Consider the following 15,153-nt stretch of genomic DNA (forward strand, 5'->3'; position numbering starts at 1 on the left):
CCCCTTGTTCAACTGGCAATAGCAAGTTGTATGTTTTACACTTCTTTCAGGTTCAGAAAATTTTTCATACAGCTTATGTCAGTTTTTCACATTTGCTCCATAAGTTATGGTTTTTGCCAGCATGCTGCATTTACTTTGTTTCCATTCAGAAATAGCTGGCATGGAACAATACAGAGCTTGATTAGTAAAACTCTAAACAAGCCCGTTTCTTGTCAGCTGTTCTCCAACAGAAGCCTGACATTTGAGCAGAGATGTCAGGAAACTTATGCTAACCAACATAGTTTAGAATTGGTGTTGCTAGCTTCTGCATTTCTTCAAGTAGGACCCCAGATAAAACTATTTTTGTTGGATAGAATTTGGTATCTGTTTAGCTCACAAGCTTGTTTTTTTTTTAAAAAAGCATGTTCTAGATAGGACTATAGTATCCTTTTTGGGGGGAGGGGGATTTTAAACCCTCTTTCGAATGTATAGTAGTATTGGTGATGATATTGCTTGATTATATTTTAAAAGCATTTGTTATGTGTCTGGCATATGTTTTTACTGGTAGCCATTGTTAGAGAACTACTGTAATCTTTCTATTAAAATCCCTGCCATCTTGCTTTTGTTCATTTACCACTTAACTCATTGACTTTGTCAGAAGCAGAACAACTGGAGTACTGATGGCTGTCCTGCACCTTTTCCCCGAAAACCTTTTGTTTTAACTCTTTGCACCTCAGGCTACCTCATTTGTAAATGCAGCCAGCTGCTTTGAATGAGAGGAAAGAATGTGGCTTCCTCTACTGTCCCTGGGATCAGGTCACCTTGTAATATGGCTCTTTGTCCCATTCTCCTCTTCATATGCACCAGTGACACCGAACCATTTATTCTTGAGAGAACATACCACACAGGGAAGCATAATCTCTCTCAAACTACACATTGTAGGATCCATCGCATGAGGACGTTCGGCATCTAATTGCTCATGGTGTTGCTTCTGCCTGGTTTCAGAAAACCTCACCCTGGAGACCCTTGTAGGTATGATATAATTTTCCATATGTATTTTGAAGCAGAACCTACAATTTATTTTTCATTATTTTTTTCTCCTGTAAATAGGGTAGCTGACTGGCTGGCTCCAGTAAAGTATACCCTTTTCACTGTCCATGCTTAGGATCCGATAGCAATTCAGTTGCACTTTGCTGGAGGAAGAATGTCCTGCCCTGAACCAAAAAAGATGTTCTGTATGATTGTCAACATCAAAGTTTTTTTAGTAGTCTGATTGCCAGGTGCATAGCTTAGACTTATTGGCAGCTACAGAGAAAAGGCAAAGAAGTTAAAAATCCTTAGTTACCTGCAAGCTGGCAAATAGGTTTTGAAAGAAAGAAGTATAAAAAAAGTCAGAGCAGTTAGACAGAAGGTGGAGGGGGAGGGGGATGGGGGGGTTCTTCTGAGTTTGGCAGGAGATGCTGCTGGAGTGAAAGGCAACTGGATGAGTTGTGGAGCAGAGGAAGCAGCAGCTGAGGGCCAGGAACCAGCTGATCCATGGCCAGGGGAAAGATGCCTGGGCAGCTAAAGCCAGATAGGAACCTGCAAAGAGATGGCAGGAAGGAAAACACAGTTGTGGACTGTAGAGGGTGGCACAGGAAATGCCAGGTGACTTGAGTTGCTAGAGAACTGGGCAAAAGTGAGTTGAGAAGGAGAAAGAATAGTAAACAGTAGAACACTACAGTAGAAATTGTGGGGGAATAGGGGTAAGAGTAGGGGCTCCCTCACAAGGACTGATAGTTGTGTGTCTTATATAGGATTTAAATTGGGATGGGGATGGGAAAGAATGAGAAGACAGAGAACAAGGTGGTTGTGTGGATGCAGGCTGCACTGAGATGGATTACAAATACTTTGTCAATTCTACAACCTTAGTGCTACAGTTGGTATTGGCTCTCAGAATGGACTCTGCTTGGTATCCATCCCTTGATCCTCCTCTTCCTCCTCTGATGAAGATCCATCCAAAGGGGCCAAGACACTGATACATTATTGCCATGCAGACTGTTTGCATGAACAAGAAAACATGGCAATATTATTAAATATGTTACTGAAGACATATATTTCTTCAGGCTTCCAGCTTTTCTCATACTACCTATTTTAGATTTCTTTAACCTACATGGTCCAACCACTCAGCATGCTTAAATGAAAATGTATATATCATAAGGAAGATAGAAAAAGTAATGTGGTAAGATATGAAAAGGTTACATTTTTGGAACCCTCCAATAATATACCACAGATTAAGTAAGGACATTGGACTGTGAAAAAAATCATCAGGAACTATGCTGAGTCCCACGAAAAGCAGTGGTTTGTATTCAAGATTGTATACAAGATTGCAGTTTGAATAAATGTCTGTCTTTAATACATTTCACTAACATAGAACAAATATTGGAAGAATTAATTATATATGATGAACACTAGGTCCCAAATTCTAGCACTGTCACTGCCTTTTATAGCTTCTTATTTCTTGTTGTTCCAAATACCTTTAGTTCTTTAGTTTTCATAAGCCACATTCCTATTCATTCTGTGATAAGATTTATTTCTTTCATTTAAATATGTTTAAATTGACTCTGTTCTATAAAGTTGCCTGACATACTTTCTTGGAATAGAGCAGATATTTCAAAGAAGGAACAAAATCCACTTCAGGGAATTATTTTAATGTGATTTGTTACTTGTAACTGGTTTTAAATTGGTTCCATAAATACAAGTGGGGAGATGTTTTCTGTTACCTGATCAGTACAGAATGAAATAATGGGATTTGCTATTCATTTAGTACTGGTGAGAAGGAAGCAATATAGAAGGTAACTAAAATATTAAGAGCAGCTCCAATATAATAAACCAGTTTTTGTTTCAGTAACTTGTATTGATTTAATCATAATATAATTATTTAACTTCATTTTAATGTTCTAATATATTTTATTACAATTTTTAGCTAAAGCAAAATCACAACTGAATGGATCAAAAACTGCTGCTCTGGAACTGGTTCCTAGTCTTACTTATTCTTAGGCCCATACTGTTGATTTAATGCCTGTCACTTTATTTATTCTTCTAGTCCAAAAGAGGTGATGCATTCAGGTGAGTTGCCATTAATTCCACATTCTGTCAGTCACCTATGCCAAGTCATTTACATCATACACGATCTCAAATTGCCACCCATACACTTGCACCTGCTTATATAAAGTTGAAAGAATCTGATTCTACTCCATAAGGTATTGTGGGAAACCTCAAGTAGCTTTTCTCACTCCACTTTTAAAAAGACTCCTTTGGTGCCAAGTGAGGTTTTGGTTTTTTGATTTTAAATAATCCTGTGCCTAATAAGAAATAACAAACCCACACATGGATTAAGGGAAGGATTAGATTTAAGGAAAACCCAATCCAGGTTAAGCACCCACGTGCTTATAATTAAACTGCATCAGTGGAGCAAGAAACAAAATGTGTATCATGTGATTTAGCCCTTAAGCTTTTTCAAGAACAAACATCTGGATAATTTATCTGACATAATAAACTCTTGGATTAATGTTGGGGGCAGTTGAGATGTAGTCATTGTTTAATAACATGATGTCACAACAGTTCGATATAAAACTAAAGGGTGGATAAATATTTGAACTTGGCTGACCACCTTGGGGTAGCAGCTTCCTGAGCATCTGAACTAGCAATTTATAGGTGAAAATTTAATCTCTGTGAAGTAACAGGGTCAGGAGGGAAGTCCTGACATGTGGGGCCAAGCTTCAGATTCAGTGGGTCTTTTTCCAGATAGTACTGGATAACTCAAGAAAAGAATCGGGAGATTTCTACATGGAAAACTCAGAGTGGAGCTGTCCTAGGTTCAGGAAGCGTGACAGACCCCAGCAGAACACAAGCCAACTTCCATTTGGAAAGTGTTTTTATTACAAAAAGAAAGGTACAAAATATTTTGTTTTTAATCAGACAAGGTTGTGATTCAGTAATTCTATACTTAATTCATAAAATCCTTATATATAAAATGTCCTATACAGTATTCTAAACTGATCATATACCTTATTTCTATAATCCTTTTACAAAAAAGCCCTTTCTATAGTTTTTATATGCTATTAACTTTACAGCTATAGCCTTTATTTCTTTTCTTATAATTATTCCTAATAGCTTGCTTTTCTAATCCTAGTTTATAAATCTACTGTATACTACATTAACTATATTTTGTTCTTGTCCCCTTTTCTGGAGCCCGTCTTTATTATAGCCGCCTGCTGGCAATTACCAGGGACTTAATTGGTCTTGGCTATTCTCCCAGCTGTGGAATAGGGAAGAACTAACGCCTTTTCTCTCTCCATAGCTGGGCTTCTGTTCCCTCTAGCTGTGAGCTGCCACTGGAGCCTACATACCTTCTAGTTTTGGTGGTGCTGCTAATCCAAGCGGCGACCCCAGGGTGGTGGGCTACTCTTGATATCAGACATCTTCTGTCACTGGTTTGAGATGGGCGGCTATATAAATTGAATAAATAAACCTGGGGTAGCTGCTGCCTAAGCTTCATTCCCCCATTCACTCTCCCTCTCCTCAGCCTACAAGGATGACCTCTCCTGTCCCAGCTCTGCTACCATCACTCTTGGTTTCTCCTTCCCCACTGAAAAGCCTTTGGCTTCTTCATCCATCCTGCTAAATATTGCTCACCCAGTGCCAACTACAGTCCTCTGCCATAGAACACTACACACTGTATGCTGAATCCTCTTCTCCTTCACTGCTGAACCCATTTTCACCTGCCAAGATAGTTTCATCCCTGTTGGAACACCCTGATTAGCAGTTTTTCCTTTATTTGTCACTCCCTCCCACTGGCATGTAGACTTACTTGGTGTGGGCCTTGCCTACTCAGTGTGTGAGCTGACATGTATACCTCCCTGCCCAACTTACACACCTAAAGCTGTCCAGGCTGTTTTTGTTGTTAAATAATCTTGTCTCATGGAAAGACAGTGTTGATCCATGTGCAGGAGGGTGGCTTAAAGTGCTGAAAGCAGATGCAATGATTGAGTGATGGTGGCAGCATCCACGAACAGGAATGGCAGCATTGGAGAAGAGCAGTAGTAGCGTTCAAGGAACCAGTACGGTAGCACTCAAGAGCAGCAGTTGGTGAAAGACTGAGTGATGGTGCAACAGCAGTACAAAAGTCAATGGATTGCAATATATTTAGAGACACAAATGGCATGCATTCAGGGCATGACAGAAAATGAGCCCAAAGTGGTTTTGCATGTGGAGGAATCAAATATGACCACAGTACTAGCAAGCCCAGTCAGTAGCATTTTCTTCAAGATCAACCCTCTACCCCCAACCCTCACCAGCCTCTGGTAGCAGACCACGCTGAGTGACCTGTGGGGAACCAAGTTGGGAAAGAAAGAAATGGCCAAGGGAAATCAGCCAATCCCAGCCAGTGAAAATTAAATTATCTGTTATGAAAAATAGATAATCCACATAAAAGGAAAACAGAACTAAAACTAGGTTGGATAGAAATCAACAGAGGGAAAAGAGAACAGTGTCAAGGATAGAGGATATAACTGTAGGGTAAAATATATAATAAATTATAGGATAAAGTAAAATACAGTGCATTCGGAAAGTATTCAGACCCCCTTCACTTCTTTCAATTTTGCTATGTTGCAGCCTGATACTAGTTGTTCAAATTCATTTTTTTCCTCATTAATCTACACTCCGTACCCCATAATGACAAAGTGAAAACAGAATTTTAGAAATGTCTGTAAATTTATTAAACAGGAAAAGCTGAAATATCACATGTCCATAAGTATTCAGACCCTTTACTCAGTACTTTGTTGAAGCACCTTTGGCAGCAATTACAGCCTCGAGTCTTTTTCAGTATGACGTGACAAGCTTTGCACACCTGGATTGGGAGATTTTCTTCCATTCTTTTTTGCAAATCCTCTCAAGCTCAATCAGGTTGGATGGGGACCATTGGTGGATAGCCATTTTCGGGTCGCTCCAGAGATGTTCAATAGGGTTCAAGTCAGGGCTCTGGCTGGGCCACTCTAGGACATTCACAGAGTTGTCCCTAAGCCATGTGTTCCTGTGTTGTCTTGGCTGTATGCTTAGGATTGTTGTCATGTTGGAAGGTGAGCCTTCGGCCCAGTCTGAGGTCTTGAGTGCTCTGGAACAGGTTTTCATTGAGGATATCTCTGTACTTTGCTCCATTCAGCTTTCCCTCAACCCTGACCAGTCTCCTGGTCCCTGCTGCTGAAAAACACCCCCACAGCATGATGCTGCCACCACCATGCTTCACACTATTGGGCAGGTGATGAGCAGTGCCTGGAGTCCTCCAGACATAACGTTTAGAATTGAGGCCAAACAGTTCAATCTTGGTTGCATCAGACCAGAGAATCTTGTTCCTCACAGTCTGAGAGTCCTTCAGATGCTTATTTGCAAACTCCAAGCGGGCTTTCATGTGTTTCAGATGCTTATTTGCAAACTCCAAGCAGGCTTTCACTAAGGAAAGCCTTCCATCTAGCCACTCTGCCATGAAGCCCAAATCGGTGGAGGGCTGCAGTGACTGGCAGTTTTTTTGACAACATTTCAGGCAGTGGCTTCCCATTGCCTTCTTCTTAGGGTTGAGAATGAGTGACCAGACCAAAGTCACCCAGCTGGCTTTGTGCCTAAGGCAGGTCTAGAACTCACCATTTCTTGGTTTTTAGCTCATTGCCTTTCACCACTAAACCAAACTGGCTATCTTGATCAGGGTATGTCAGGACAATAGAATCTGTATTTCCTTACATAATGCATGGAGCAAAAGAAAATTTGTGTGAGGTTCTTATTTCTTTGATGTAGATCTGATTAACAAAAACCATTAATACAAAAGGCAGGTAGAAACTGAAATATGAAACAAAATATACCAGAAAGGTACCCAGATAATGCCCAAGTTGATCTGTTTAGTGATGGGGATGCTTCAGGATTAGACTTTTTGTACCATTGTCTGGATTGGCCAATTTACAGGTATCTTTGATGTAATGGAGTTCATTACATCACTCCATTGATGGGATGATTTGGGAATGATTTGCATAGTAATCTGCTTTTCCATGAGTGGCTTCCTTTAATCCCATCAGTGAAGGAAATAGACAAGCAATGAGGTTATTCAAATCTCTTTGCCATCTTTAGGAACAGTACATTATTCTTAGCAGTCTGCCAAGTCTCAGATTTGGTTCCTTTTTTTTGTGGGGGGGGGGGAACAATTGGATCATTGAGCCAAGGTGTCGGGACAGTCCACAGAAAAATGCAATTTTTCTAATTATTTGGAATAATCCTGTGTGTAGAAACAAAGAACAAATGGAATAACCAGTGTAGTATTAATCCTAGACTACTCACAATATCACTTACATGCTTGGTAAAGAGAGCACGTACAATTTAAAAACCTCAATTTGTATCTCCTTCATGATCTACAGAATGATCGTGGGATGTATCAAGGGGTTTTGCAAAGTTTAGGTAAAGAGGGCCAAAAGCAGCAAGAGTCTTTTTGATATAATGCATGATATATAAAATTGCTTAGCTATCTCCCGTATATTCAGCAAAGTGCTCATTATTAAACCTCTTTCTATAAAGATAATGAGCATTTTCCTAAATATGCCACACCTAGGTTAGAAGAGAGGAATACTGCAATTTCAGCATACAGTATACAACTCTTTCCATCCTACCTTGTAACATATGAGAAAGTGCTCAAGATACGTTGTATCTAGGGTTCTCTCATTAACTTTACTATTTCCGTGGCAAAATGAATACAATGAGTTGTAGCTTGCTTTCCCTTTATTCATCCACATTCCATTGTAAAGTCACAAATTAGTACTAATTAGCATTTGTAATGCTATGCAGTGTAACTTTATGAAGTAACTATACATATATAGGTAGTTCCTGTGATTGAAGAAGCTAACATAGCTACAGTTTGGGCTCATGATGCCCAGGCCTGATTGCAAAAGAACTCTTTATATCTGGAGACAAACAGAATTTGACAATCCTGAAATATAGTGCATGAATGCAATTCTGAATTCAGCGAATATATTTTTGTAGAATGATAATTCTGTTAGAAGCTATGAGATTGTTGGATTTAAGGTCTATTAGTAGCTTGGTAATTTCATAACTATAGAAGTTTTATGGTGCAATTCTATGTATCTACTCAGAAATTACTCTGTAGAATTAATTGAGTCTTATTGCATAGTAGAAGACTGTAGGACTGCATTCTTAATTTTCTCTAAGAAAGCCATATGGTTTAAGAAAATTGCATTGCTTACTCAGTTTACAAGCCCATTATACAAATTATTATGAAATTAATATCTCTGCATTATATCAGATAGGTTTATTGCTTTGATGTAATGTGTTCTTTACAATCATATAGGCTGGTTGCAGTGAATAGTAAGCTTAAGCTTAAAATATTAAATTTTGTTAAGCTATTGAAATATAGAAGGATTTTTAAAAGTAACCTTGTGTAATATCTTCAGGAAGTGAATGATAAAATAATGATTGATTTCATTTTAATTTCTATTTCATGGGCAGCATAAAACTTACATATGCAAAAAGATTGCACTGTAAAATCTTGCTGTCTATAAATGCAGTGACTATTAAGAAAACAATGCTTCAGGATATTTTATGCAGTTAAGATGAAGAATTTATTGTATATACAGTTAAACAATTACATTCTTTAAAGAAATGGATATGGTAATTAAAATAGATTTTGCATGAAAATACAACATAGACAGATTAGACTAAAACAGAAGGTATTTTTGACTTAAAAGAGCACAAAACTTGAAATAACCGACAACAGGTTGCATTATTAACCAGGACAGTAAAAAACTGTACAGTACAAGCAACACGTTACAATAAATTATGATCAATGAGGCAGTCTTTGATTTGGGACCAAAAGGACAAAATGAGAGATGCTAAAATCTCATAAATCCACCATATCTCTTTTCCATCTCTGGAACCTCTTTGGAATAATTTTCTCCATCATCTTCTGAAGGAAGAAGCGTATCAGCAAACCGCTTGAGAAATCCACCATATCTTTTCTGGTAGTCCAGCCACCATTCTGGCCTTCCCACTCTTCTCATGAAACCACCATATCTCTTTTGTAATTCTTTGGCATCACCTTCCAACTCTGGACTGCGCTTTATGCTTCTCATGAAGCCACCGTATCGCTTGATGACCTCACTATCAGTCAAGTCCTGATAGTGCCCTGTTTCAGCATTTTCCTCTGTTGCAAGAAGCTCCTTCAGGAGATCAGAAGAATTAGCTAAGCCATCATCATCTGAATCTTTCTTCATAAACCCTCCATACCTTTTGGCAAGAATTTCTCCTCCATTGGGGTCCTCCTCTGGTTCTACATGATAGAGCTCATCCATCTTTTTCATGAAGCCACCATATCTTTTCATGAAGCCACCATATTTTTTGGCTAGCAAATGGCTCTCATCCTCTTTTGGACTGTCCACTAGGATGCTGCTGCTTTCTTGGGGAAGGCCCAGTTTAGTAATCTGAAGAAGTTCCTTGCAGGTTTCCCAGGCTTTGGCAGAAGGCAGTTTTCCTTCACATTCTAATGTACATGCCTGAAAAATAGTTTGATTTATAATTTCATGTGAGAAGTATAAATAACATTTGAAATGTCGTCTTATATCTACAAAATGTTTCAGAATTTCAAATTCTGAATATGGCCAAACAAAACAAAACAAATGTACTTGACCATTTTTTTTGTATCTTTCTGAAATGGTGATCAAAGTCTGACCAATGATCAACTTCTAAGTATTTTAAAGGATTTATTTTAGATGGAATTGACAAGATTCTACTGATGTACTTCTCAAAGCAGTAGTCTGACAATAGTGATAACTATTATGCATGACTTGTGAAATACAGGATTGCCCAGTTTATGGATAGAAGAAAGGCTCTTGAAAAAATATTTTAAGGGATATAATTTCTCAGAGGTTCTATTCATGACTGTCAATCCTTTTACTACTGGAGCACGTCTTCTTGATTTTTAGTAAGGAGTAATTTAGGAGTAATTTTCACCAATGGCTTCTTCCCGCTGCAGCGTATTGCATGCAGTTTTCCCAACCTTTGAGGAAACACAGAGAACTTCAGGGTAGGGAAGAATTATTTCCCTGCCCCTTTTCTATAGCATGAAAAGGACTAATCTAAATTATGCTTAGATACCTTGAAATCAGTTTTTATTAATTAAAATTACATTGATTTTAATGAGTCTATACTAAACTTGAATATATCACAGCCTATACAGTGTTGTTATTTGAATGGTTGTGCCAACAAGGCATATTAATTTTTAAATAGAGGCTTCTGCTTAAAAAGATCTGGTTGGCTCCAAAAAGAGATTTCAGAGTTCTTTCACTGCATGGCAGGTAGAAACACAAAAGTCCAGACATAAATCCCATTCTTCCCTACCTGGTTCATATGCAATCAATAAAAATGCTTAATTTGCATTGTTGCTTATTCCATTTCAGTGAGGGCAATTCCTGGAAATGAGACACATATACCAAACACATTTACTAGGCTTGATCTCTGCATTTATTTTTTAGAATTATATGCAAGTTCTTGACAGTGGATTCAGTAGATAGTTTGCATGCTCAGTTACTGGCTGTTCTTAATGTCTGATGGAATCCAAGCTAAAGTTCTTATGCAATATTCTATTAGTTACCCTACTAAATGAAGATTAAACTGTGCAAAAACTATACACTTAATATTAAACAATTTGGAGCATGAGAATTCATTCAGAGTAGCCAAGTAGAACAAAGATCAGCATCTACATATTCTAAATCCACTCCTAATTTCCTCAGCCTTTATTCCTTCCAAGGTGTAATTTAGTGTATGGTAACTTTTTTTTTCTTTTTGCTCCATTCTTGGTCTTGCCATTAGAATCTGCAAAATGTTAAAAGTACTGAAAAGTATGATAATTTAGCATATAAACATTCTTATTCATAGCTTTCAGAAGGCAAATGTTGGTTTCATTATGTCTCTGACACTTATTGTCCCCTTCCATATGTCATCCTAACTGAAATAATGCAGATTTTCAAAAGAGAAATTATTCTAATTCTCTTGACATTCTGGAATTCATCATTGCTTGGAAACAAATAGCTCACATTCTTGCAAGATGAGGTATATTATTTCCATTCTGGATTGGCTTTTCCTTTTATTTCTGATTACTAGAAGGATGTTATGAACTTCAGAAACTAGAATAAAAAAAGATCTAAGCACATAGGATTCATGTAGTAAGCCAAGTTTACATGTCAAAGCATCCTAATGGACAGTCCCTAGTTCCTGGATATGTGATTAATTCAAACTACTGAAGTTGGTCATTAGCTTTCTTCATAGCAAATGCTTCTTGTTCATACTGAAAGTTTGCTTCGGCTTTGCTTAAACATTTGTTGCTTGCTTTTGCTTTTGATCTTCCTGCTTGGAATTGTACTAGCTTGATTTAACAGTTCTGACTGCGGCTTCCTTCTACCAGTTTACTCCCTACAGCTCAGTTTTGATAAAAGGTTAATTGACATTAATTAGGGATCTTTAGAGAATCCCGAGGGATTCACCCCATTTCTCTGAAGTAGGAAAATCCTGCATGCTTGAATATGAATAGTTGGTTATAAATTATATTCAATATACTTCAACAGAACTGTGATGCATAGAGTTGTGTGTGAACATTACTGTATACAGATACACTTAAAAAAAATTCTTGGTTTTCAAAGTATAACAGAATATTTGGCTCTTGCTCCTTTTTTGCTTCCCACTAGTGTTAAAATTTCATATCCAAAAATTTTTTAACCTCTGCAGAGATTCAGTTGGTGAGTGAAATATGTCAGTAATTCCTAGAGTTAGTGAATTGTGATATGTTATGCTGTCTCCTGTGTGTATGACTTTATTTTATGAGAAATCTTTAATTCTTTACGAGAATATTGCCTAACCTTTTTTGCTTTTTTTCCCTCTACTATTCTAAACCAAGAAGGAAAATCAAATGAGATAGTTATAGAAAGGACTTTGTTATTCAAGATGCGATTTAACAAAAGGAAAAATAAATGGCTATCTCTACGCAAATTTAAGCAAGATATTAATGAGTTAAGCAATCAACTGATGAATTTCAATTCATTTTGCTGTCTCATCTAATGCAATCCTAGGCATATTTGCTCAGAACTATGTCCTTCTATACTCAGTGGGACTTACTCGTGGAAGTCTACATAGATATATTCACCTGATACTATCCAGTTCTGCTGGATTATAACTTTCATCTTCAGCCAACACAACCATTCATGAGATTCTTCAAAGGTTTACTGTAACTTAAGTAATGCCTTTAGTGGCCATAGTACCATTTCTTCATCTTGAGGGCTGACATTCGTTTTTTTCCACAATAAAAGTCTGATAAAGGAAGATGTGTTTAATCTTTTGGCTCTGCTGCTTACTTTTATTTTATTTTGCCTCCATTCTCTTCCCTCATTATTTCTGGTTAATGTTATCTTCCTGTAATGTACCGTATATACAGTATTTATGGGAATAATAATGAAGCAAATGAGCCTAATGAATTAAGAGGAGTATGGTTGAACCCAAACTCCAAAATGCTGCTGTTGCTTTTCATGTGCATGCCAAAGAATGAGTGTAATACTTCAAACAAAACACTTTTTACTTTCAAAAAATATAATTCTAAATATTCACAGTCTCACAGAGACTGATATTTCAGTGAAATGTTGCGGCTAGTGGTTTCTGGTAGAAGGTCTGGAAGCTCATTCATATAATGAGCTGTTGGCTGCTGTTTTGCTTTTGAATTGCAAAAGGCATCAACGCTGAGAACATAGGCAGACACATGTTTCTCCCTATGATAATTTCATTAGTTTCAGTTGTCTTACTTAATTATTAACCAAAGGAATTATATAGAAGAACACACATTCTTTTATGGACCTGGTGAGATTAAAAAAAAAAAAGAATTCCCCGAGAGAGAGAGAGGGAAAGAAAGAAAGAAAGAAAGAAAAAGAAAGAAAGAAAGAAAGAAAGCGGATCTCCCTTAAGATATCACAAGCTGTTTTTGAAATTTATATTGATTTGGGTCAGATTAGACCCAAAATGCAAAACTGGAGCAATCCAGGTTCAGTTATCACCGAAACTCAGACATGACCCTTTGGTGTCTCTCAGCCTTACCAAATTCCCGAATTTGTGAGAACAAATTGAAAGGCAATAGGATGAAAATCATGAGATGTTTTTAGACTTGATAGAAAAATATATCATAAAATAAAACAAATATAAGAGCATTTTGTTAAAAAATATTTGCCATCTGGCATGGAGGAGCACTATTTGCACAATAAAAGCTCAGTTCCCTCATGTGCACATCAGTGTAGCTACATAGTTACAAAAATGTAAGAAAGCAGACACTAGTTGGATAAAACCACCTACAAGCTTCAACATGTATACATATAGTATGATTGATCCATATAATTCAGAACAAAATCGCCAGAAAAAATCTCCAAAACTAGAAAAAGTATGCTATACCTTCCCAAACACACTTTCATAGCAAAATCAAGCCCAGGTTTAAATAGAAATTACCCATATTAATAATGCTGATCTTTCCAGGATCATATTATTCTTCTCACTTAAGAGTTCATATGCCTTGATAAAATCAGATGGTTGACAATGTCCACCATCACAATGTTTTTGTAGCCCCTTCTTTGGGTCAGTGCAATGAAGATAATAAAATCTTCATTGGACTGACCCAAAGAAGGGGTTACAAAAACCAACAATGGTATTAATTCTGCCATCACTATAATAATATGAGATTAGCAAGATACAGGGAGACTGTACAAAACCATATAATTGAGTCATTGGTGTTCATGCTAGTCCTAAAACTTATAGCTTCCACTAATTTTGCAAGATAATGAGTTGAAATGTGCAAATATGCCCATCGCTTTTGTTTCCTTTGCTATTCCATCAACTCTTTATAGATTACAGCAAGAGCAAGTATATTCTAATACAGTGAGTTATAGAGGACTTCTCATCCTGGTGAACTCACTGGTCTATCTGTGATGAAGTACAGGAATGTAGTAGTATCCATGCCAATAAGTTTAATGAATATTCATCATTAATTAGTCAGTGAAGTATATATAGCTTGAATATGTAATGTATAGTACTGTTAAGACTGAGAGCCACTTTGGTATTGTGGTTTAAGGCAATAGGCTAGAAACTGGGAGACCATGAGTTCCAGTCCTGCCTTAGGCATGAACCCAGCTGGGTGACCCCTGCCAGCCTTAGGAAGAAGACAGTAGCAAATCACTTATGAAAAAAAGAAAAAAAAAAGCCAAGCAAAGTGCAGGGACTTGCCTGGGTTGATGCCAGAAGTCATGACTGATTTGAAGGCACAAAAAAATAAAATAATAAATAAAATAAAATAAAAATCTAACATCTAACACTTTCAGGCAATATTTTACTGGTGAATGAAGTCATACACGCTTAAACTCCTTGGGGAGAAAATCATATAAATAATACTTTATGTACTATTATAATTTTGTTGATCAAGAATATCTACTAACCTTCAATGTTGTAGTGCTTCTATCTTTAGCTGACATATATTAGATTCAATGCAATGTGTGAAAATATATGTGGACAATAACCTGGAACAGATAAGTTCTTCAGTGATAATTCAAGTCCATTGTTGAGTGGCTTATCTATGTTAGTGATCTGTCTAATTTTGAGTTTTTTTAATCTATTTGTGCCTGTATGAAGTTTTCAGCTGAGCTGGGAAGAAGAATCTTAAAATAGTAATGAGTAAATTCTGCTTACCAAGGGGTTGATATCAGCATGATATGCCAATTGATGGGTGCAGGATGCACAATCTTTTGTACATTCTGCCTGAACAGTAAGGATAAGGCATGTGCTAAGAGCCAAAAGCAAGAAATAACATCTCAGAAGCAATGTCATGGTCTGCAAAAAAAACGAAGAATTAAATTCAGTGACAGTATTTTGCTTTTTTATTCTTGCAATAGATTGCATTAACAAATACATACAGAAAAAGAATCCGAAGTATTTTTAGCTGTAAGACACCAGCAACAATATCATCACATATTTGGACAAATGTGCATGCAGCTAAATTCCATACATTCTGATAGAAGCAATTAAAGATCACAGGATTAAAATATATTTTTTGAAGTCGCGTGTGAT

At 37.1% G+C, this 15,153-nt stretch overlaps 1 protein-coding gene across 1 annotated transcript; it reads right to left on the bottom strand.

Moving 5' to 3' along the window:
• Window positions 1-8,684: 8,684 nt before the first annotated feature.
• Window positions 8,685-14,913, bottom strand: PENK (proenkephalin). The gene is made up of 2 exons (XM_063300238.1): window positions 14,776-14,913; window positions 8,685-9,563 (listed from the first exon to the last, which is right to left on the bottom strand). Exons 1-2 carry the CDS (start codon window positions 14,911-14,913, stop codon window positions 8,904-8,906), a joined length of 798 nt encoding a protein of 265 aa, XP_063156308.1. The 3' UTR covers window positions 8,685-8,903.
• Between the last annotated feature and the right edge of the window lie 240 nt (window positions 14,914-15,153).

This window comes from Candoia aspera, chromosome 3, assembly GCF_035149785.1.
Source record: "Candoia aspera isolate rCanAsp1 chromosome 3, rCanAsp1.hap2, whole genome shotgun sequence".
NCBI lineage: Eukaryota > Metazoa > Chordata > Lepidosauria > Squamata > Boidae > Candoia > Candoia aspera.

Coding starts and splice junctions, on each gene's coding strand:
- PENK (XM_063300238.1), bottom strand. CDS start 14,913: ATGACATTGCTTCTGAGATGTTATTTCTTGCTTTTGGCTCTTAGCACA. Junction 9,564..14,775: donor ATGCTGATATCAACCCCTTG/GTAAGCAGAATT, acceptor ACTATTTTTCAG/GCATGTACATTAGAATGTGA.